Genomic DNA, 22500 nt, shown 5'->3' with positions numbered 1-22500 from the left:
GAGTTGTTTTACAGTTGTAGGGAGTATTATCTGTTACATAAGGGTGAGTTGTTGTACAGTTGTAGGGAGTATTATCTGTTACATAAGGGCGAGTTGTTTTACAGTTGTAGGGAGTATTATCTGTTACATAAAAGTGAGTTGTACAGTTGTAGGGAGTATTATCTGTTACATAAGATTGAGTTGTACAGTTGTAGGGAGTATTATCTGTTACATAAGATTGAGTTGTACAGTTGTAGGGAGTATTATCTGTTACATAAGGCAAGTTGCACCATTGTAGGGAGTATTATCTGTTACATAAGTACAGTTGTAAGGAGTATTATCTGTTACATAAGGGCGAGTTGTTTTACAGTTGTAGGGAGTATTATCTGTTACATAAGTACAGTTGTAAGGAGTATTATCTGTTACATAAGGGCGAGTTGTTTTACAGTTGTAGGGAGTATTATCTGTTACATAAGGGTGAGTTGTTGTACTGTTGTAGGGAGTATTATTTGTTACATAAGTACTGTTGTAGGGAGTATTATCTGTAACATAACATGAGTTGTTGTACAGTTGTAGGGAGTATTATCTGTTAAATAAGGGAGAGTTGTTGTACAGTTGTAGGGAGTATTATCTGTTAAATAAGGGAGAGTTGTTGTACAGTTGTAGGGAGTATTATCTGTTACATAAGCGTAAGTTGTTGTACAGTCGTAGGGAGTATTATCTGTTAAATAAGGGAGAGTTGTTGTACAGTTGTAGGGAGTATTATCTGTTAAATAAGGGAGAGTTGTTGTACAGTTGTAGGGAGTATTATCTGTTAAATAAGGGTTAGTTGTTGTACAGTTGTAGGGAGTATTATCTGTTAAATAAGGGTTAGTTGTTGTACAGTTGTAGGGAGTATTATCTGTTACATAAGCGTAAGTTGTTGTACAGTCGTAGGGAGTATTATCTGTTAAATAAGGGTTAGTTGTTGTACAGTTGTAGGGAGTATTATCTGTTACATAAGTATACATAAGTAGTTGATTTGAACATGTTTACCTCAGATCGGGGTTCATAGGTCAAGTTTTTGAACTGTAAAATCTAAATCTTACGTCCAGTTCCTTTAATTATTTGTGAATTTGTGACATGTTGTAATACATTTCTGTACCACAAGAGGGCGCACTCACTGTGGTACAACTATGAAGGAGCCCAGAGGTCAGACGGCACCAACATAACTCAATACACACACCAAAAATCACCTAAACTGGGACTAAACCAGGTCTAAACCAGATCTAAACCAGGTCTGAACCAGGACTAAACCAGGTCTAAACCAGATCTAAACCAGGTCTAAATCAGGTCTAACCAAGGTCTAAACCAGGTCTAAACCAGATCTAACCAAGGTCTAAATCAGGTCTAAACCAGGTCGTTCAATCAGTTTTAAAATGTTTTATTATTCTTTATTTTATTTTATTTTTTTCCAAGTGGCGATGCTTTGTAATACATGTCTGTACCACCAGGGGGCAGACTCACTTTGGCACAACTTTGAAGAAGCAGCGGAGGAACCCTGAAGTCCAAATGGCACCAACAAAACTCATTACGCACACCAAAAAATGTTAACTTTTTCTGTTTAACTGCCCTTTTATTTAATTTTTTCATGTTTTAAGCATTTCCTTTTTTCCTGGAAACGTTCCTCGGACTGTTCCAGCTGTAAGAAGCCGGGGGCGGTGAGGTGTGGCCGCCTGAACGCTCCTCTCCCGCGGGGGGCTTCACTGTAAACAGCCGGAGCTCGGAGAAAGACACCATTGTTTTTTACGCGCGGGCCTCTCCATTTACGCACGGCTCCTTTTACGCACGGACCGGGGAGTAACCGGACACTTCTGAAACCCTACTCCGCGCCGTCACGTGATCCGACTGGAGTATTTTTGGGGCACTGGAAAAGTAAGTGAGGCTAAAGTGAGGTGCGCGGCGCGGGGGCCTGGAGCGGGACGAGAATAGCCCGCGCCGGGGGACTGTGTTTTGGAGCGGACCGCTATGACGACGGGTTTCGAGGAGTGAAGCGGTCAAACCAAAACAGGTGGATTTGTGCGTCTGAAACAGGTGTGTACCGACAATACTCACAAAAGTTTGGATAAAAAATGTGTTTGTTCTGTCAGGGTTTGTGGTCTGCAGCGTGTTTTGAGGCGAATCTTTGGTTTTGAGGAGTTTCTGTAGAAGAATGAGGAATTTAAGAAGGAAAATAATGAAATACAGGCTGACACGTTGGGCAAAGCTGGAAACATGGACTTTAGAATTTGTTTTTTATTTTTCTTGGTCTTTTTTCCACACTTTTTGTTTTAGTAACAGACGGACTGATGACAAATTATCAAAATAGATACTGAAAAAAATAAATATTGAGAATTTCTCCCAAAACTGATGTTTCTTTTGAATCAAAGAGATTTTTAAATGTGTATATTTTAGTGTTTTTGTACAAAGGCTGCACTTGTGTTTATGTTTTTGATTTGGTCAAACTGTGGTGCGGAGGAAAAACAATGTTGAGTTGTTCCTGATAGAAAAAGATTTTCACTGTGTTTGAATCAAAACTGAACCAGGACTAAACTAAGACTAAACCAGGACGAAACCAAGACTAAACCAAGACTAAACCAGGAATAAACCAAGACTAAACCAGGACTAAACCAGGACTAAACCAAGACTTAACCAAGACTAAACCAAGACTAAACCAAGACTAAACCAAGACTAAACCAGGACTAAACCAAGACTTAACCAAGACTAAACCAAGACTAAACCAAGACTAAACCAAGACTAAATCAGGAATAAACCAAGACTAAACCAGGACTAAAATAGGTCTGAATCAGGTCTAAATCTGGTCTAAACAAGGTCCAAACTGAGTCTAAAGCAGGTCTAAACCAGGGCCAAACCAAGTCTAAACCAGGACTAAACCAGGACCGAACCAGGTCTAAACTAGGTCTAAGACAAGCAGAGGATGTTCCGGGTTCTTCCTCTGCGCTCTCGTGTTTGTGTGGGAGTCTGGTCTGGGTCACTCCACACTCCGACTGAACGCAGCTTTTGTCAGGACCAGAGCGGCTCGAGGAAATGACTCAGTGACTTTGGAGTTTTTGGGGACGAGAGAGATAATACTGTCGTTCTTTTACGGTCTTGTTATGGACCGACATTTTAAACTAGTTTCTGTGTTCATTTAGTCTCCACAAGTCAAAGAAGTCACAAGTGCATCCATCTGTAGTTTTCTAATAACTAAACTTTTACTTATTTTGAGAGCGTTGTTTAAACAGGGAGAATTATGCAAAAACTTTTTCGATTTTTAGAGCGGTCAATCATGTCCTGACGTTGTTCCTGATCAAAAAACATGCCCAAAGAGTTTTAACGCTCGCTGTACACAGACTGCAGGGTACGGAAACCGAGAGGGGCCACAACAAACGCAAACGCCGCAACAAATACAAACGCGACGACACAACAAAAAGCCACAACAAACCAAAAAAAGTCACGAGGGAAATGACCGCTGGACTCTGTATTTGTTGCGGCGTTTGCATTAAAATAAACGCCGCAACACAAGTGCAAATGCCGCAACACATTAAAAAGCCGCAACACATTAAAAAGCCGCAACACATTAAAAAGTCACAACTGAAGTGACCGCGGGACTCTTATTTTCCAACGGACCAATCAAGCTGCAAGTGAAGAAGAAGAACTACAACGTGAAACAAATAATGATAAAACAATAAATTACTTTAATCCGTGTATCATTCGTTCATTTGTTTTTCAATATAAAACCAAAAATAAGAAAACGAAAAAACAACAGTTTTGTTCATTATTTGTCTCCAAAACCAAAATGAAAAAACAGATAACGATTCGTTTTTTCAGTTTTCGATTTTGTGTTTAAATGTAGAATGGAAAAAACGGATAACGGCCGTTTCCCGTTTACGTGACTTCCGAGACTGCGATGCTGAACTTTTGCACCGGGTACGGACTGAACCAGGACTGATCCAGGTCCGAGACCAGACCAGGACCAGAGCGGGACCAGACCAGGACCAGAGCGGGACTAGAGCAGGACTGGGGCGGACTCCAAGCTTTGACTCTGAGCCTCCGCGGGGTCCAAGCCTCAGCTTCGAGCTCCGGCCCTGCCGTGGGCTCTGAGCCTCCGATCTGGTCTCGGTCTTGTCTCTGTCTCAGGCCCGCTCTGGTCCCGCTCTGGTCCCGGTCTGGTCCCAGTCTCAGTAGCGCTCCGGTCCTGGTCTGATCCCGGACCTGGTTCATTTGAACCAAAAGCTCTTAGTTCATTTTCGTTGGTGTGAAAGCGTCAGTTGGAGGCTTTGCACCACCTCGGAACCAGCCGCGGTTCTGGAGCAGCCCGTCCGGACCTGTAGTCCACAGCGCATTCTCACTTTCCCCGCACGGAACCAGCGCGGAGACGATGACACGGAACTGCTCGGACCGCTGGTCTCGGTCTCAGTTCCGCTCTGATCCCGCTCTGGTCCCGGTGTGGTCCCGGTCTCAGTCCCGCTCTGGTCTCGGTTATTTTTGGTTTTATATTGAAAAACGAATGAACAAATGATACACGGATTTACTTTTACTTACATTTCCAACTTCTTCGTTCCTTTACTTTTACTTGGTTCTAGAAAAAGCCCGGGCACTTGTTTCCAGGGCAACGGACGCCCTGGATGCACATCAAGTATTTTTCTCCCGTTTGTCCTCGGCATCCAGGATGGACGTCAGGGGCGTCTGAACACAAATGCAAAGGCTCCAGTTAGAGGCGTCCAGGGCATTTTTTGACGCCGCATTCTGAACGCACCTTTAGAAATTCATTAAAATCAGTAGCACCCTGCCACACTGACCTTTGACCTCTGCCACACTGACTTCAGTGCAGAAAGAATCTTCAGGAAGTCGTGTATCTTGGCCAGACATTGCAGCGTTCTCTGACGTCAAACTGACAAAATGACATGAGCAAAACAGGAACTCAGACACAGAACTGACAGATCTGGAGAATTTTCAAAATAAAACGTCCCCGCACACGCCTGGTGCTTCACAAATGTGTTTACCCAGTGTAGAAAGTCACGGTGTCCGAAAGTAGAAGCCAGTGGAATCCAAAGGCGCGAGAAAGTGTTCGCAGTGTAAAATGCTGCTGTTGTTTCCCAAAAGGCATCTTGTATTTGTAGTCTCTGAAACTTTTTACAATTTTTCACTTCTCAGAGTCAGTAAAATTTCTTTTTTGTCCCATTTTTACAGAAGCCGAGAGGGGTCATAACAAACGCAAACACTGCAACAAATACAAATGTGACAACAGAAACGCAAAAGCCGCAACACATTCAGAAGCCACAACACATTAAAAAGCCACAATGGAAGTGACCGCGGGATTACAAATTACTTTTACTTGCGTTTCCAACTTCTCCGTTCCTTTACTTTTCACGTTGTAGTTCTTCTTCTCCACTTGCAGCTTGATTGGTCCGTCGGAAAATAGAGTCCCGCGGTCACTTCCGTTGTGGCTTTTTAATGTGTTGTGGCTTTTTGATGTGTTATGGCATTTGTGTTGTGGCGTTTGTATTTGTTGCGGCGTTTGCATTAAAATAGAGTCCCGCTTTCATTTCCGTTGTGGCTTTTTTTTTTGGGTTTGTTGTGGCTTTTTGTTGTGTTGTCGCATTTGTATTTGCTGCGGCGTTTGCGTTTGTTGCGACGCCTCTCGACTTCCGTACAATTTGCCCGAGGAAAAGAAGCCGCTTAAGCAAAATCTGAAAAAATTCCCCCAGAGTCAGAGTCATCACCAAATCTGCTTAAAGATCCAGCGAGGGACGGTTTGGCTTAAGGAGATCAGATGGGCAGAATTATTAAGGGCGGAGTTAAGCTTCAGGAGGAGCTTGAACGTCTCTTTAAATCCAACAAGAATTCAAGTTTATACATGTGGAAGTTGGAGAATATTGATACAAATCGTGTTATTGTCTTGCCTAATGATTGTGAAAACAGAACAGATCAAACTTCAGGCGTCTGATCGGTGAGAAGGTCCAAAAGTCTGTGCTTCACGTGTTTTTATGAAGTCGAGTCAGATCCTCTGTTTGTGTAAAAACTCTCCAGGCTTTTAAAGACACAGTCGTCTTGTTGTTGTTTCTTGTTTTGCCTCCTCGTCGCGTCCAGGCGCCCGGTGCATTGTGGGAAGAGCGAGCGGATGATGATGGTTTCCTGTTTGGAGCTGATCTGCGGTGAAAGCTCTTCCTCCTGCACGGGAAGCGGCGGAGGAGAAGCACAATGGACTTTTTGGATTACTTGATTTGCTGTAGAGAAGCAAAGACTCGAATATCTTCACATGAGAAGTTTTATCTGCTAAAAGAAAATAAAAAGCCCAGACTTTACTGAACCAAATTAAAAATATTATTGATAGAAGACGAGGAGACACGTCCACGCAGCATGGTTTAGTCCTGTTTTAGTCCTGGTTTACCTGGTTTAGACCTGGTTTAGACCTAGTTTCGTCCTGTTTTAGTCCTGGTTTAGACCTGGTTTAGTCCTAGTTTCGTCCTGTTTTAGTCCTGGTTTAGTCCTGTTTAGTCCTGGTTTAGACCTGGTTTAGTCCTGTTTTAGTCCTGTTTTAGACCTGGTTTTAGTCCTAGTTTCGTCCGTCCTGTTGTTTAGTCCTGGTTTTAGTCCTGGTTTAGACCTGGTTTAGACCTAGTTTCGTCCTGTTTTAGTCCTGGTTTAGTCCTGTTTTAGACCTGGTTTAGTCCTAGTTTCGTCCTGTTTTAGTCCTGGTTTAGTCCTGGTTTAGACCTGGTTTAGACCTAGTTTCGTCCTGTTTTAGTCCTGGTTTTTCCTGGTTTAGTAGTCCTAGTTTTTAGACCTGGTTTAGTCCTGTTTTAGTCCTGTTTTAGTCCTGGTTTTAGTGGTTTAGACCTTGTTTAGTCCTGGTTTAGTCCTGGTTTAGACCTGGTTTAGTCCTGGTTTAGACCTGGTTTAGTCCTGGTTTAGTCCTGGTTTAGTTCTAGTTTAGATCTAGTTTACACCAGCTCTGTTTTTGAGGAACATTCTAACAGTGGGAGTGAACATTGTTTAGTTAAAAATGCTCTTTGATTCCTTCGTGTCCAGGTAAAGACGTGAAGTTGCTGTTTTTCCATCTTTCCCAACGCAGTTTTTCTGGGTTTCAGATAAAGACATAATATCAAAATCCCTCGATATGATATTTTCACGCTCTGCATTTCACTGTTCGATATTTATTTTATTTATTTATTTTTTATTCAAGTTTTTATTTTATTTTACAATTTTTACCATATAACATATAACATATACCAGACAGCAGCACATTACTTTGGGCCGAAGGAGTAAAACAACAAATTTATCTGTACAAAGTGTTGGAAAGGTCACTTTTAAAATGTAATCCCCTACAGATTACAGATTACATACCCCAGAATGTAGTTTGTAATGTAATCCATTAAATTACTTAAAGTGAGTAATGTAATCTGAATACTTTGGATTACTTGATTTGCTGTAGAGAAGCAAAGACTCGAATATCTTCACATGAGAAGTTTTATCTGCTAAAAGAAAATAAAAAGCCCAGACTTTACTGAACCAAATTAAAAATATTATTTGATAGAAGACGAAGAGACACGTCCACGCAGTTTAGTCCTGGTTTTAGTTAGACCTGGTTTAGTCCTGTTTTAGTCCTGGTTTAGTCCTGGTTTAGACCTGGTTTAGACCTAGTTTCGTCCTGTTTTAGTCCTGGTTTAGTCCTGGTTTAGTCCTGGTTTAGTCCTGTTTTAGTCCTGGTTTAGACCTAGTTTAGTCCTGTTTTCCTGTTTTAGTCCTGGTTTAGAGTCCTTAGTCCTTTTAGTCCTGTTTAGTCCTGTTTAGTCCTGGTTTAGAGTTTTCCGTTTTAGTTTAGTTTAGTTTATCCTAGTTTTAGTCCTGGTTTAGACCTGGTTTAGTCCTAGTTTCGTCCTGTTTTAGTCCTGGTTTAGACCTTGTTTAGTCCTGGTTTAGTCCTGGTTTAGACCTGGTTTAGACCTAGTTTTAGTCCTGGTTTAGACCTGGTTTAGTCCTGGTTTAGTCCTGGTTTAGACCTTGTTTAGTCCTGGTTTAGTCCTGGTTTAGATCTAGTTTAGATCTAGTTTACACCAGCTCTGTTTTTGAGGAACATTCTAACAGTGGGAGTGAACATTGTTTAGTTAAAAATGCTCTTTGATTCCTACGTGTCCAGGTAAAGACGTGAAGTTGCTGTTTTTCCATCTTTCCCAACGCAGTTTTACTGGGTTTCCGATAAAAACATAACAATATCATAATCCCTCAATATGATATTTTCACGATCTGCATTTCACTGTTCGATATTTATTGTTTTGTGGCCATACCGGTTTGTCAAAGTCTGATCCACTCAGATCTCAGAAGCTCAGCAGGGTCGGGTCTGGTCTGGACTTGGATGGAGACACTGGGAAAATCAGGAGCCACAGGAGGCACCAGTCACAAAAACGGCCGTTGTGTCCTTAGTAGGGATGGGCATGATTAATCGATTAATCGATAATTAATCATTAAGAATTTCATTGATTACGTTCATTTTAATCGACAAACCGAATGTATGTTTCTGTGTGTATCGTGACCAAACAGGTGTGTACATGTGTCTCTGCATCAGAAGGAGCGAGACACAAACAGTGGGTCAGTCTGTAACGAACCGAAGCACAAATGTGGATTTAACGATGATTTGTACAAGAAATTCCACACTTTCCGTTGCGTTCGGGACAAGTGTGAGTCCATGTGCACAGTGGATAAAGCAGCACATATGTTTCTGTGTCCAGTGGGAAAAAGTTTTTCCAGGTGAGAGTCGCTCAATGTGGATGACGAGGCCCCGCCCCCCTCCCCCCGTACGCTGTCCTGGTTTTGACAAACACAAATCTGGTCACACTGACCTGTATTCACCTGAGTCATGTCTTTTAATCCAACACAAGTTGAACCGCATCAGCGAGACAAGAGCTGGAGTTTTATCTTCACTTAGCTTATGTAAATGAGTTATGTTTATATGTCGTAAAGTTGAATTTATTTATGCAGATTAGTGCAGATAGTAATAATAATGATGATCATTTTAATGTAAAAACGTTAATGATTAATCGATAATCGTTCATTAATTCTTCCAACAATCGATTAAGAAAATTTCATCGAATGCCCGTCCCTAGTCCTTAGGCAAGACACTTCACCCACATCGACTTGTATGAAAGTGATGTGTGTGTGATGGTGGTGGTCGGAGGGGCTGATGGTGCAGACTCACAGCCACACATCCGTCAGTCTGCCCCAGGGCAACTGTAGCTGCAATAGTAGTTTACCACCACCAAGTATGGAGGGAATGAATAATGAACTGCAAAGGTCTATAGGCGAGTTTGAGCTGACGTCATTGTTATTAAAAGCCCGCGTTGCTGCTGGGAAATATTTTGGTCGGAGGCAAGAAACACGGTAGCGTCAAACACAGTGCGTAACCTCGCGTATTTATCCCCGATAATGGTAAATTCCTGCTGCATTATCAGATGCACAAATAGAAGCACGGAAGAAGGAAAATGTCTTTTTCGTATTCTGAGTGAAAAGAACCACTAACGGTGAATTAAACGACTTTCAAACATCCGCAGAGCAAACGTAGAAGATCCTAACAAACCGTGGACTCCAACAAGTTCAACAACACATCGAGACTCTTGGAGGTTTTCATCTTTTCTGCTGTGAATGGCCCAGGAGTTTCCACCAAGTCATTGTGGATGTCGCCCAAGTGAATATTTGTCCAGGTAGTTGGTGATTCTGACCAGAAATTTGGTTTGGTTTCACCTTTTGTCGGGGTTGAAAAGGGTGATTTGGCGTCTGTTGATGTTTATGACCAATTTCAGGTCAAATGGTCTTGGCTCCTCTGCTGTTAGAGTGGATAAATAACCAGGATCAATACCCTTTACGTGCTTTCTCGCTCCGTCCATCATGTTGAATTAGTGATTCTTGCCGCCGACCAAAATAATTCCCAGCATGCAACGCACGCTTTTGTCAACAATGAAACTCACCTATAGATGCAATGATCCATGAATTCACTATAATATTGAGATATTGTGAAGACTTAAAAAAACAAAGGTGCATTTGTTGACATGCAGGATTGATTTCAAGCTTTATTTGGTTGTAGATGGTCAAAGTAAGTCAGTCTACAATAGACATAAGATAATAACATGAGGAATAACGGCTAATGTTAGAGAAGTCCTTTTAGAGTCAACTCTGTCGACACTACATGTAAAATTTTATGTAGTTTATTTGGTCGTATCTGACTTAGAATTAGAATGCATCAATGTGAAGTGTATAGATCAGAGGTGCTCAATACATCGATCGTGATCTACCAGTCGATCTCCAAGGTCGTGTGGGTAGATCGCCGTGTCTCGTCTCGGACTCGTGTTTGGACTCGGTCTTGTCTCTCACTCGAGGTCTGACACTCAACAAGTGTGATCATATTTCATTCCGGCCGCTGCTGTTGGTAATAAACTTGTAGCGGGTGCAGGAGCGTGTGGGGCGTCTCAGTGCAGCCTGTGCGCTCATTTGAAACCCGCGGAGACTCTACGGCGCATCACAAACACACACGCTCCCTATGCACGGCTCGTCTGCGACAGCGTGTGCCCTCGTGTACCAGCGTGCATCACAGGGCAGGTTCAACTTCCTAAACATCCTACCTGTCCATCTGCCTCACGTCAGCACGCCGCCCCTCGCCTTTTCACGCTCTCGCTCCTTCCTGCGTACAGCCAACACAAGCCCCTCCCACAGTGCGGCTGATTAGAAGAACAAGACCAAACGTGAAGCAAAAACCAGTCTAAATTTGTGTTCCAGTGTTGGCACAAAGCAGGTCTACAGCATAGAGCGGATCTACAGAACAGACCTACTGCCACATTTGGCTGAAGTTTGTCTAACAAAAGTGACAAATGCATCTGTGTTTGTCACGATGTGCGTTTGGTTTGGTAAACGTGCAGAGGCTGGTAAATATCACTGCAAAACCAGAAAAGAATGAAACTCCAGTTTGGAACTTTAAAAAACAGGTTTAAAAATCTTCCTTCACTTTTTTCACAGTTTTGTGTAAAGTGCCAGAGGAAGTTCTCTTAAAGAAGAGGTTCTCAAACTGTGGGGGAGGGTCCAAAAAAGGGGCACAGAGTGTTTCAGTGCAGTTTATTTGGCTTGTATTAGGTAGGTCATTTTGACTTGGTCATTTTGTAAGTAGCTCACATGATGAAAAAGTGTGAACACCTCTGCTGTAGTGTGCTTGGTTTTTTTTTAAAGGAAAGAATGGGAAAGTGCAGGTTTGACTCACAGTTCCTATAGACCGTAAACATTCTTAGAACTGCTGTAAGAATGTGAAAAAGCCCTGAGCTCTTCTTCCTCTTCCTCTGGCCTGTGTTTAACTCTGTTTGTGTCTCTGTGATCATGACTCGACTCACAGCTCAAGACAAGATTTAACTCTTCTTAAGTGGATCTGTTCTCAAACTTTTCAAAGCTTTTAAACCACCTGAAGTTGTATTTGGAAAGACTCGTGCATGTGTGAGTCATCTTTAACCGCTTATTTTCTATTTTCATTTTGCCGATTCACCCGTTTTCAACGCCACCGGTTCTTTAAGTTGAATATTTTCTACATTTTATACTCAAATAGAAGATATCAAATAGATAAAGGAAGATAAATGGAGTAATGTAACAAAGAAGAAGAAGAAGAAAAAAAAGGGAAATAACAATTAAATATTTTTTATATTCAAATTCTCACAGTATCCACCTTTTACTCTGTGGACAAACCCCTCAAGGTTTTCTGTCAATGAGTCTGTTTTAGTCCTGGGTCCAGTCCTGGTTCAATTCTGGATCAGTACTGGTTTAGTCCCGCTTTACTCCAGGTTCAGTCTTGCTTTGGTCCTGCTTCAGTCCTGGTTTAGTCCTAGTTCGGTCTTGGTTTAGTCTTGTTTCAGTCCTGTTTTAGACCTGTTTCAGTCCTGTTTTAGTCTTAGTTCAGTCCTGTTTTAGTCCTGTTTTAGTCTTGGTTCAGCCCTGTTTTAGTCCTGATTCAGTCCTGGTTCAGTCCTGTTTTAGTCTTGTTTCAGTCCTGGTTTAGTCCTGGTTTAGTTCTGGTTCAGTCCTGGTTTAGTCCTGGTTTAGTCCTGGTTCAGTCCTGGTTCAGTCCTGCTTCGGTCCTAGTTTGGGCCTGGTTGGGTCTTGTTTTAGTTGTGGTTTGGTCTTGGTTCGGTCCTGGTATAATCATGTTTCAGTCCTGTTTTTGACCTGTTTTAGTCCTGTTTTAGTCCTCTTTCAGTCCTGTTTCAGTCCTAGTTTAGTCCTGGTTCAGTCCTGGTTTTAGTCCTAGTTTGGGCCTGGTTCAGTCCTGGTTTAGTCCTGTTTTAGTCCTGTTTTAGTCCTGGTTCAGTTTTGGTTCAGTCCTCTTTCAGTCCTGTTTCAGTCCTAGTTTAGTCCTGGTTCAGTCCTGGTTTAGTCCTGTTTTAGTCCTGGTTCAGTCTTGGTTATTTGCTGTTCTGTACATTCATTGTTTTTCTTGTATTGTTCATTTCTGGTCTCACACGCTCCTCTGTGTGTGTGTGGTTTTTTTTGTGTGTGTGTTGTGATATGTGTGTGTTTTGTGTGTGTGTTGTGATATGTGTGTTGTGTGTGTTTTGTGTGTGTGTGTTTTGTGTGTGTGTTTGTGTGCGTCAGGTGACTGAGGAGGAAACATGCCAGCCCCACCACCACCACCCCCTCCACCGCCACCTCCACCGGCCCCCAGTGCTGCTCTGCCACAGGTAACACACACACACACACACACACACACACAGACACACACACACACACACACACACACACACACACACACACACACACACACACACACACACACACACACACACACACCTCACAGTCGTTCACTTGTTTGTATTGACAGAACCTCCTGCACCTGTCCTGTCTTTTCTGTCTCTGCATCACCTGTTCTGCCTGAGCTCACCTGCACCTGCCGCCTCCTGTCCCTGCAGTGTCTAACCTGCACCTGCCGCCTCCTGTCCCTGCAGTGTCTAACCTGCACCTGCCGCCTCCTGTCCCTGCAGTGTCTAACCTGCACCTGCCGCCTCCTGTCCCTGCAGTGTCTAACCTGCACCTGTCCCCCTGCGTGAAGTCGCTCCCATCAAACACAAACCTACACAAAAACTACGTCAATCGTTTGTGCTGTAAAAAGTTGTATTTTATGGTTCTTAAGATATTACCTGTTTTATTTTGGGCCGGTGACGTCTAGTCTAGTGGGTCTGCGCAATTTCATTTCTCTCCAGCGACTAGATCAGGAATCAAAATACACTAGAGCAGGGGTGTCAAACTCATTTTGGTCCGGGGGCCGTATCCAACCGACTTTGATCCCAAAGTGTCCGGATCAGAAAACTCATGTCATATAAACCCCAAAAATAACAATAAGTTCAAATATTTGTGCAGAGAAACACAAATCTATTGCAAAAATCTTTTTTAACTGATGAACTCTTTCTTATTATAATATTATAATATTATGAACAACCTGAAACTTTAAGAAAAATTCAATTTCAGCACAAAGTTTTAACATGAACTTGTATGTAAACAGGAATAATTCCATTTTTGTTGTAAAATCCTGCACTCGGCTCCACTTTTCTCATGTTGGACATTTTTCTGATGAGGGTGTCACGGTCAACAGTCAAAACGATCGTCCTTTAAGAGCGTTTGGAAAGAGACAAGTCTTCATTTGTGCTGCTCTGGTGGGAGGGGCCACGTACAGAGACGCTGGAGACGCTGCTGTGATAAACACCACAGAAAATTAACAAGATTTTAATAGAAAATATAATTAAAATATTTTAGTAGAAAATCCGCCGAGGGCCAGATTAAAGGTCTTGGAGGGCCGGATCTGGCCCCCAGGCCGTATATTTGACACCTGTGCACTAGACGGTTTACAAAAACCCCGGAAGTTGTAGACCGCACACCGACCAATCAACAAAAACCCGAGTTGTGACAGCAGACTGCAGACGCTCTCCTCCTTTGAAAATCCTTTGTCAAATATAAACTTTGCATTTTTTATTGCACCTTTAATTCACAAGTTCACCTCGCAGAATTGACAGTGATCACTGACAGACATGTTCACTCTCTGATTTGTTTGCTGTTGTGCCGGAAATTACACGACACCACTGAGCGTCCCGGTGCATTACATACGTCACGACCAAAGAGCAGCAACTGATTTAATAAAAAAAAGTACCCACCTGCCGTTGAGCAAAAAAAAAAAAAATCCTAATGCTGCGAGGTCAGAAACCGTCTCATGAATCAGTGTAGATGACGTCGTCCAGCCTCTCAAAATGTGAAACGGCCTCAAAACAGCAGAAAATTATACAAACGTTTGTATTTGGTTTGTGTTGTTTTGAGTTTAATTCTAAAATTATTCATGATTATTTTTGCGGAAATTATCTAACGTCATTTCTGCTCATCTGACGACAGCTTTAACAAAACTCCACAAAATTAGTGAAGAGAAACGACCTGAGGTTGTGGAAAAGTCTGTACTTATATGTATATAATACCACAGCCTTAGAAATAAACTCACACAAATGAAATACAAATGTTTTTTCATAATTTTCTGCTGTTTTAAGGCAGTTTCACATTTTGAGGGGCTGGACGATCAGACCAAAATAAAACTGTTCATATTTTAAGAACCAGAATCACACAAACCAAACTTTATGCAGCACAAACAATTGACAGAGTTTTTGTGCAAGTTTGAGTTTGATGGGGGCAACTTCAAGGAGTCCCACCTGTCCTCCTCCTGCACCTGTCCTCCTCCTGCACCTGTCCTCCTCCTGCACCTGTCCTCCTCCTGCACCTGTCCTCTCCTGCACCTCTGCACCTGTCCTCCCTGCACCTGTCCTCCTCATGCACCTGTCCTCCTCCTGCACCTGTCCTCCCTGCACCTGTCCTTGCACCTGTCCTCCTCATGCACCTGTCTCCTCATGCACCTGTCCTCCTGCACCTGTCCTCCTGCCTGCACCTGTCCTCCTCCTGCACCTGTCCTCCTCCTGCACCTGTTCCTCCCCATGCACCTGTCCTCCTCCTGCACCTGTCCCCTCCTGCACCTGTCCTCCTCCTGCACCCTGTCCTCCTGCACCTGTCCTCCTCCTGCACCTGTCCTCCTCCTGCACCTGTCCTCCTCCTGCACCTGTCCTCCTCCTGCACCTGTCTTCCTCCTCACCTGTCCTCCTCCTGCACCTGTCCTCCTCCTGCACCTGTCTCCTGCACCTGTCTCCTCCTGCACCTGTCCTCCTCCTGCACCTGTCCCTCCTGCACCTGTTCCTCCTGCACCTTCCTCCTCCTGCACCTGTCTCCTCCTGCACCTGTCCTCCTCCTGCACCTGTCCTCCTCCTGCACCTGTCCTCCTCCTGCACCTGTCCTCCTCCTGCACCTGTCCTCCTCCTGCACCTGTCCTCCTCCTGCACCTGTCCTCCTCATGCACCTGTCCCCCTCCTCTCCTGTGTGCACCTGCCTCCTGCACCTGCCTCGTGCTCCTGTATTATAGATGAGTGTGGTTCTCAGTGGGTCAGACTCTGTCACATCAGGAGCCTCTGTTACCTGTCGGGGAACGGTTTTCACCACACACACTTTTTACTAATTGTTTATTTATTTTAGTATATTCTCATATCTAAATGTTTTTTTCTATTATTATTCTCAGAATGCACGTGTCCCTGTTCTCTCCACCAGTCCTGTCTCTTGAACACGTCCCAAATCCGTTCAAAATGCTGATAAATATTAACATACTGATAAAGTGAATTTATATTTGAATGTATTTTAAATAAATGTTTAATATTTGTGTGTGTGTCAGTGTCCAGAGCCTCCCAAACCCCCAGCCCTCTCAGGAGCAGGAGGAGCAGGAGGAGGAGGAGGGAGGAGTGCTCTGTTAGCAGACATCCAGAGAGGAGCCCGACTGAGGAAAGTCGTCCAGACCAACGACCGCAGCGCTCCGGCCCTGGACAGTAAGAGCCACACTAACATCACACTTATACAGGGAGCCCACTCTTTTTCACTGACAACATTTCCAAACTTTTCCATGACTTTTTCATGACCTAAAGCAGACGAGTCAAACTTACTGCCCAGGGGCCAAATTTGGCCCACGATATAATTATATTTGGCCCATGAGATCATATAAAATCTGTATTAGAGCTGCTCACCGCGCACAGATCGACTATAGAGACATTATTTATTTAAAATGTTGTTATTATTTTATATTCTGCTTGTCTGGATTCAATGTTTAAGCAAAACTATAATTAAACATTTATTTTAATAAAAGGTTTAACATCACATATCTCAAAAGAAGAGAAAACATGCATATGTCTATATTATTAAGTTTGGCCCACGACTTGGTCCCAGTTTTAAATTTTGTTCTCTGTGAATTTGAGTTTGACTCTCCTGAACTAAAGTGAATTTTCCATGACTTTACAGCACCTACATGTGTAGAACTGATCAGACTTTAGGGCTAAATATGAAATGTGAACTCTTTCCACTCACTTTATGGTTTGGGATTATAGTTTTTAACATTTAAATCCTGTCAGTGCTTTTATTGTCGTCTCTTTTATAAACAAAAGGCTCAGACATTCAGAAATAATCACAACAGCCTCATGAGAACTGAACAGAACACTGGAGCAGCGTGAAAGAGATTTCCATTCCGTTCCATGACTTTTCAGTGAATTTTCAAAATTTCAGGCCTGGAAAATGACATTTTCAATTTCCGCGACTTTTCCAGGATTTCCATGACCGAGTGGGAACCCTGATTATAACACAGTCAGGAGGAGAGTAAGGAGCCCACATGATGATAACACTCAGAATATCAGTGCCGATAAATGGGAAAATGACTCTTTCTGTTTCTTTTCATTCATTTCACACTGTTAATGTCTTTTTATACTTTATGAAGGAAATTAAACAAATAAATCAATAATATCAGTACCAATACACAAAGTAATGAGGACATCTTTGTCTCTCTTTCTACAGTGACCAGGACAAAACATGAAGTTCAGCACATGCAAAAGTAAAGATCCGTGTTAAACTGGAACATAATCCAGAAGAACACAGACACGACACAGACACGACACAGACACGACACAGACACGACACAGACACGACACAGACACGACACAGACACGACACAGACACGATACAGACACAGACACGATACAGACACGATACAGACACGATACAGCACAGGTGTCAAACATAAGGCCCGGGGGCCAGATCCGGCCCTCCAAGACCTTTAATGTGGCCCTTGGGTGATTTTCTACTAAAATATTTTAATTATATTTTCTATAAAAATATTTGTAATTTTCTGTGGTGTTTATCACAGCAGCGTCTCCAGCGTCTCTGTACGTGGCCCCTCCCACCAGAGCAGCACAAATGAAGACTTGTCTCTTTCCAAACGCTCTTAAAGGACGATCGTTTTGACTGTTGACCGTGACACCCTCATCAGAAAAATGTCCAACATGAGAAAAGTGGAGCCGAGTGCAGGATTTTACAACAAAAATTTACTTATTCCTGTTTAAATACAAGTTCATGTTAAAACTTTGTGCTGAAATTGAATTTTTCTTAAAGTTTCAGGTTGTTCATAATATTATAATATTATAATAAGAAAGAGTTCATCAGTTAAATAAGATTTCTGTAATAGATTTGTGTTTCTCTGCACAAATATTTGAACTTATTGTTATTTTTGGGGTTTATATGACATGAGTTTTCTGATCCGGACACTTTGGGATCAAAGTCGGTTGGATACGGCCCCCGGACCAAAATGAGTTTGACACCCCTGCGATACAGACATGACACAGACATGATACACAATACAGACATGATACAGACATGATACAGACAGAGTGCAGGGCAGAGCTCAGAGTTGAGTTGGAATGTGACTGATAAGACGTATAGAAGCAGGAGCCATTTATAGTTCCACCGTATCACCAAAACCTCACCCAGGACCCTGAGCGCAGGTACGAGCTCTGTTCACGCTGACGTCACAAAACCGGGAAACGTTTGGAAACATTTGGATGATTTGGATGAAAAGAAAATTGTCAGTTTTTTTTTTTTTTCATCTAGATGTCATTGCATTCTTTCTTTTTTCCTTTTATAAATTGCTTATTCATTTGTGTTATAGAATTTAACTTAAAAAAAAAAAACTCTGAAAACACGATTCGAGTCCCGTCCTCCATGGAAAGCTTCGGCAGGTTGTGAAAACGCTGCTGCTGAATCCACAGTTTTATTGTTTTATCGCATGCCCAGTGTTGGGAACTACACCGGAAGTCGTTATCCACTTGTTTTTCCAAACGTCTTCCAGTAAGTGTAATATCAGCCTCACTGGATCAATCAGACACCTGGAATTTCTGTCAAAAACAAAACAAAACAAACAATAAATGTATGAAGTTTCAGTCTTTTCATGAGCACATTGATCTACTGTTTGACCTATGAGTGTGTGAAAGATTTGATTTAATGTACATTTAAACATATATATTAGCAAAAATAATCACAATCCACTTTCTAATCCACTTTATTTCTATCACACATTTCATAAACCGTTTCCAAAGTGCTGCACAAATACATAATAATGACAACAAGAATAATATAATGATAAGTTAAACGCTCAGTTTTAATCACACTACTTTTAAAACAATAAAACCAGTAAAATAAAATAAGAGCAAAAGCATAGAACAGCAATAAATAAATAAAACTAATACATAAAAAATAAATAAAAGACACAGAGGACCACACAAATCGACACGGTGTTAAAAAACAGAGTGTAAAAGTGGGTCTTAAGACGATAATGTACTTGAGTAGTTAATTATTAGTAATTTCAAAGTAACTGTACTTTTATTACATTTTTTGGTGTTTGGTGTTTGGTGGGAGCACATACACGAACAGGCAGAAGTTTGGACTCACTTCTTTTTACTCATGGAAATCCTGGAAAAGTCATGGAAATTGAAAATGTCATTAACCAGGCCTGGAAAAGTCATGACATTTTGTAAATTCAATGAAAGTTTTAGAAAAGTCCTGGAATTTTAGTATCTCTAAAATTAGTAGTGTTCTGTTTAGTTCTCATGAGTCTGTTCTGATTATTTCTAAAAATCTGTGCCTTTTGTTTAAAAGAGACGACAATAAAAGCACTGACAGGATTTTGAATGTTAAAAACTATAATCCCAAACCATAAGGTGAGTGGAAAGAGTTCACATTTCAGATTTAGCCCTAAAAGTCTGATCACATGTATCTACACATGTGGGTGCTGTAGATCAAACTTTTTTTTTTTTCTGGGGATCCATATTTTAAAAGTCACAAACCTTTGCGACCGAAGTCCATAGACATCATTCGTAAGTGGAGTGCAAGTGGAGCGGCTTTGTAGTTTACAAAAGTCGTACTAAGACACAACAATAAATTCATATATAAGGCGCTCTGGATTATAAGGCGCGCACTTGTTTTTGGATGAAATGAAAGGCTTTTAACTGCACCGTATAGTGTGGAAAATACGGTATCTCTCATGACCCAGTCTTTGGGAAGCAATACCGTAAAGTCATGGAACAGTCTTGAAATTTTGTCAGTGAAAAAGAATGTGAACCCTGTTATATCGTGCTTCTATAATACAATATAACTGTACAAACTTGTGAACATACAGAAAAAACTGTGGCTGAGGTGTGTCTGAAGTTTCCTGGTCGTGTTCTCGTTCTGGTTTCGTGTTTTCGCTCTGACTCTGTGTGTGAGTGTGTGACATGTGGAAGCACAGGTTTGTTTCACCCTGGGCTGTGTGTGAACTCCACATTCTCACACAAAACCCGGCTCTCTGACGTCACACGGGTGAAAACAGAAAACAGCTGATCTGACGCGTGCTTCAGACTTTTCACATCGGATCAGGTCCACACTCGGATTCACAGAACTTTGGGATCACAGCTCAGTGTCACAATCCACACGTGGTTCTGATCCACAAGACGACACCTGTTTATCTGGGACAAGCTCAAGAATATTGCAAAAGAAAATTTATTCTATTAACTGGACCAAAGATTTTTTTAAACTACTCAGACTAACTTTATTGATCCACCAAGGAAATTATTTTTAAAAAGTCACCCAATCCTGTTTTCCTCCTCTGCACAATTGTCAAAAACACTGAAAAACCAGGTCAAGACCAAGACTTTTAAAGGTCGAGAAGACGACAAGACTGAGACCGCGGCCCATCAAGACCAAATCAAGACCGTCTTTGTCATTTTCAACATTTATTTGTATTTTACAGTTATTTTGGCACAAATATACCAATGTTTTTATAAATCTATCTCCATTTTGTCACTCATCGATGTAAGATGTTGAGGCCGAGACAAGACGGAGTCCAAACGCCTCCAAGACCGAGATAAGACAGAGTCCAAGTGCCTTCAAGACTGAGACAAGATTGAGTCCAAATGCGGTCGAGTTCAAGACAAAACCGTGTTCAAGTGCCTTCAAGACCGAGACAAGACCGAGTCCAAACGCCTTCAAGACTGAGACAAGACCGAGTCCAAACACGGTTGAGTCTGAGAGAAGACCAAGACTGTAAAAGGCCAGTCTCGAGTACTACAACAACAACAACAACTAGGGTGTGTTAGTTTCAGTGTAGTCAGGTCCTTTCTTCACACAGACAGAACCTGTCAGAACTGAAGAAGCCTCTTGGTTGAGTGAAGAAACTTATTTTCTCACTGTTTGTCCAGTTACTAGAATTAAATTTTCTTTTACGATGAACCTGGACCAATGAGAGCGCATCGACAACTGAAACTTATCCTGACCAGTTTTATTTGCGGTGATGTTACGTGTTGAATCTTTGTGTTTTCTCAGAGCCAAAGTCCGGTTCTGGAGACGGTTCAGCTGCTCCTCAGGGCTCCTCAGGTGGAACAGCACCCATGGGACCTTCTCTGGGCGGACTGTTCGCTGGAGGCTTCCCCACCCTGAGGCCCATCGGACAGAGGGACCTCACAGGAAAGACGGCGGGTAAGTGCACCAGAGGTGCATCGAGCAAATAATGATCATGTCGTTTTCTGCCTTTTGTCTTTGCACAAACAAAGACACAGGAACTGACAAATAAGAGTCAAAGGGCAATTTTGAGCTAAATATTTTTCACATACAAATATTTCTTCATTATAGCAACTAGTTGCCAAATTTTGGGAGCCCTGCCCATTACACTTTTGTCTCGATAAAACAGAAACTCTGAAGTTATTTTTCTCAGTTTTACACTCTGGAGAGTTAAACTCTTTTACAACTGTAGGGCAGAACAGTGGCCTTTTCTTTCACTAAAAAGTTGTTGAATACAGTTCACCTGTTGTAGTTCAGATAAGTCGGTTCTTTCAGGTCAGATTATGTTAGAATAAAACTCAGATTAAACAGTTTCAGACGGAGCAGTGCCTACAGTTAGCGTCTGTAAAGTATCAGCATGTTCAGTTGTTTGTTGTTTGTGTTTCAGTTTTCAGGTCGAGCTCGACGGCGTCTCTGAAGCCGCTGTGGAACGCCCCGCCCACGTCATGTGACCCCAGCTCCGCCCCCGACCTCTCCAAAATAAGCTCCGCCCACCGACCCCTGGCGCCCTCCTCCTCGGCCCCTCCCTCCCCCTCCCACGGCAGCCGGCTCCATCCCCTGGCGCAGACTCCGCCCCCTATGCCCACTTCCTCGCCCCCTCCGCCTCCCATCCCACTGTCAGCCCGCCCCCTCCGCCACCTCTCCTGCTCTCAGCCCCGCCCTCCTCCGCCAATCCCACTCTCAGCCCCGCCCCCTCCTCCTCCAATCCCGCTCTCCGGCCCCGCCCCCTCCTCCTCCTCCAATCCCGCTCTCAGCCCCGCCCCTCCTCCTCCAATCCCGCTCTCGGCCCCGCCCCCTCCTCCTCCGCCTCTCCCTCTCTCCTCCCCTCCTCCTCCGCCGGCCCCCCTCTCGCCCCCCCGCCCCCCCCCCCCTCCTCTCGCCTTCCAGGATCGCCCCGCCCACCGCCCGCCCCCCCTGCCCACCTGCCCGCCCCCACCGCCCCCTCCCTGCCCCAGCTCTCCAAACCCACCTGGCTTCCCCTGCAGAGCTCCGCCCCCCCGCCGCCCCCTCCCCCTCCTCCTCCCCCCGCCTGCTACGTCCCCGGCGACCGCTCCTCCGGCGTGTTCTACCTGCCGCCGCCGCCGTGCAGCCCGCTGGGACCGCCCCCGCCGCCCCCGCTGCCCGCCTCCTTCACGCCCACCTGCCCGTCCAACCTGCCGCCGCCGCCGCCCAAGGTTCCCCCGGTGCCGTCCCCCGCCATGCGCTCCCTGCCGCCGTCGTACCCCTGCCACGCCCCGACCCGCCGCCCGCCCGCCGTGCCCCGGAGCGCAGGTACCAGCTCACTGTGTTTTTTTTTTTCCAGAATTTCTTTTTCTGTTACTTTTCGGTAAAGATTAAAACCTGTCGTAAAATCAATATAATCCTGTTCACGGTTGGAACAGATGAAAATACACATATAATTTATTTTTGCATTTGGAGCTTTAATTAAACAACTTTAAAGGGTCCATATGACACTATTTTCTGATCTCTGTTCTAATGTAGTTTCCTCATCACAAACCC

The 22500-nt window shown here is 43.3% G+C and overlaps 1 protein-coding gene across 1 annotated transcript in view; it reads left to right on the top strand.

The window, feature by feature from the left end:
• Window positions 1-1530: 1530 nt before the first annotated feature.
• LOC110168024 (WAS/WASL-interacting protein family member 3-like) overlaps window positions 1531-22500 on the top strand; it is a 23904-nt gene continuing 2934 nt past the window's right edge. The window contains 7 exon segments of the mRNA XM_055157457.1: window positions 1531-2052; window positions 12619-12704; window positions 15770-15920; window positions 20767-20919; window positions 21389-21617; window positions 21756-21948; window positions 21951-22278. Coding sequence (XP_055013432.1) covers window positions 12636-12704; window positions 15770-15920; window positions 20767-20919; window positions 21389-21617; window positions 21756-21948; window positions 21951-22278 — 1123 coding nt within the window. The 5' untranslated portion in view covers window positions 1531-2052; window positions 12619-12635.

This window comes from Boleophthalmus pectinirostris, unplaced genomic scaffold, assembly GCF_026225935.1.
Source record: "Boleophthalmus pectinirostris isolate CB_2022bp ecotype Guang Dong unplaced genomic scaffold, ASM2622593v1 HiC_scaffold_21, whole genome shotgun sequence".
Classification (NCBI taxonomy): Eukaryota; Metazoa; Chordata; class Actinopteri; order Gobiiformes; family Gobiidae; genus Boleophthalmus; species Boleophthalmus pectinirostris.
The sequence above is the reverse complement of the archived record's forward strand: the minus strand, read 5'-3'. Positions and strand labels throughout refer to the sequence as shown.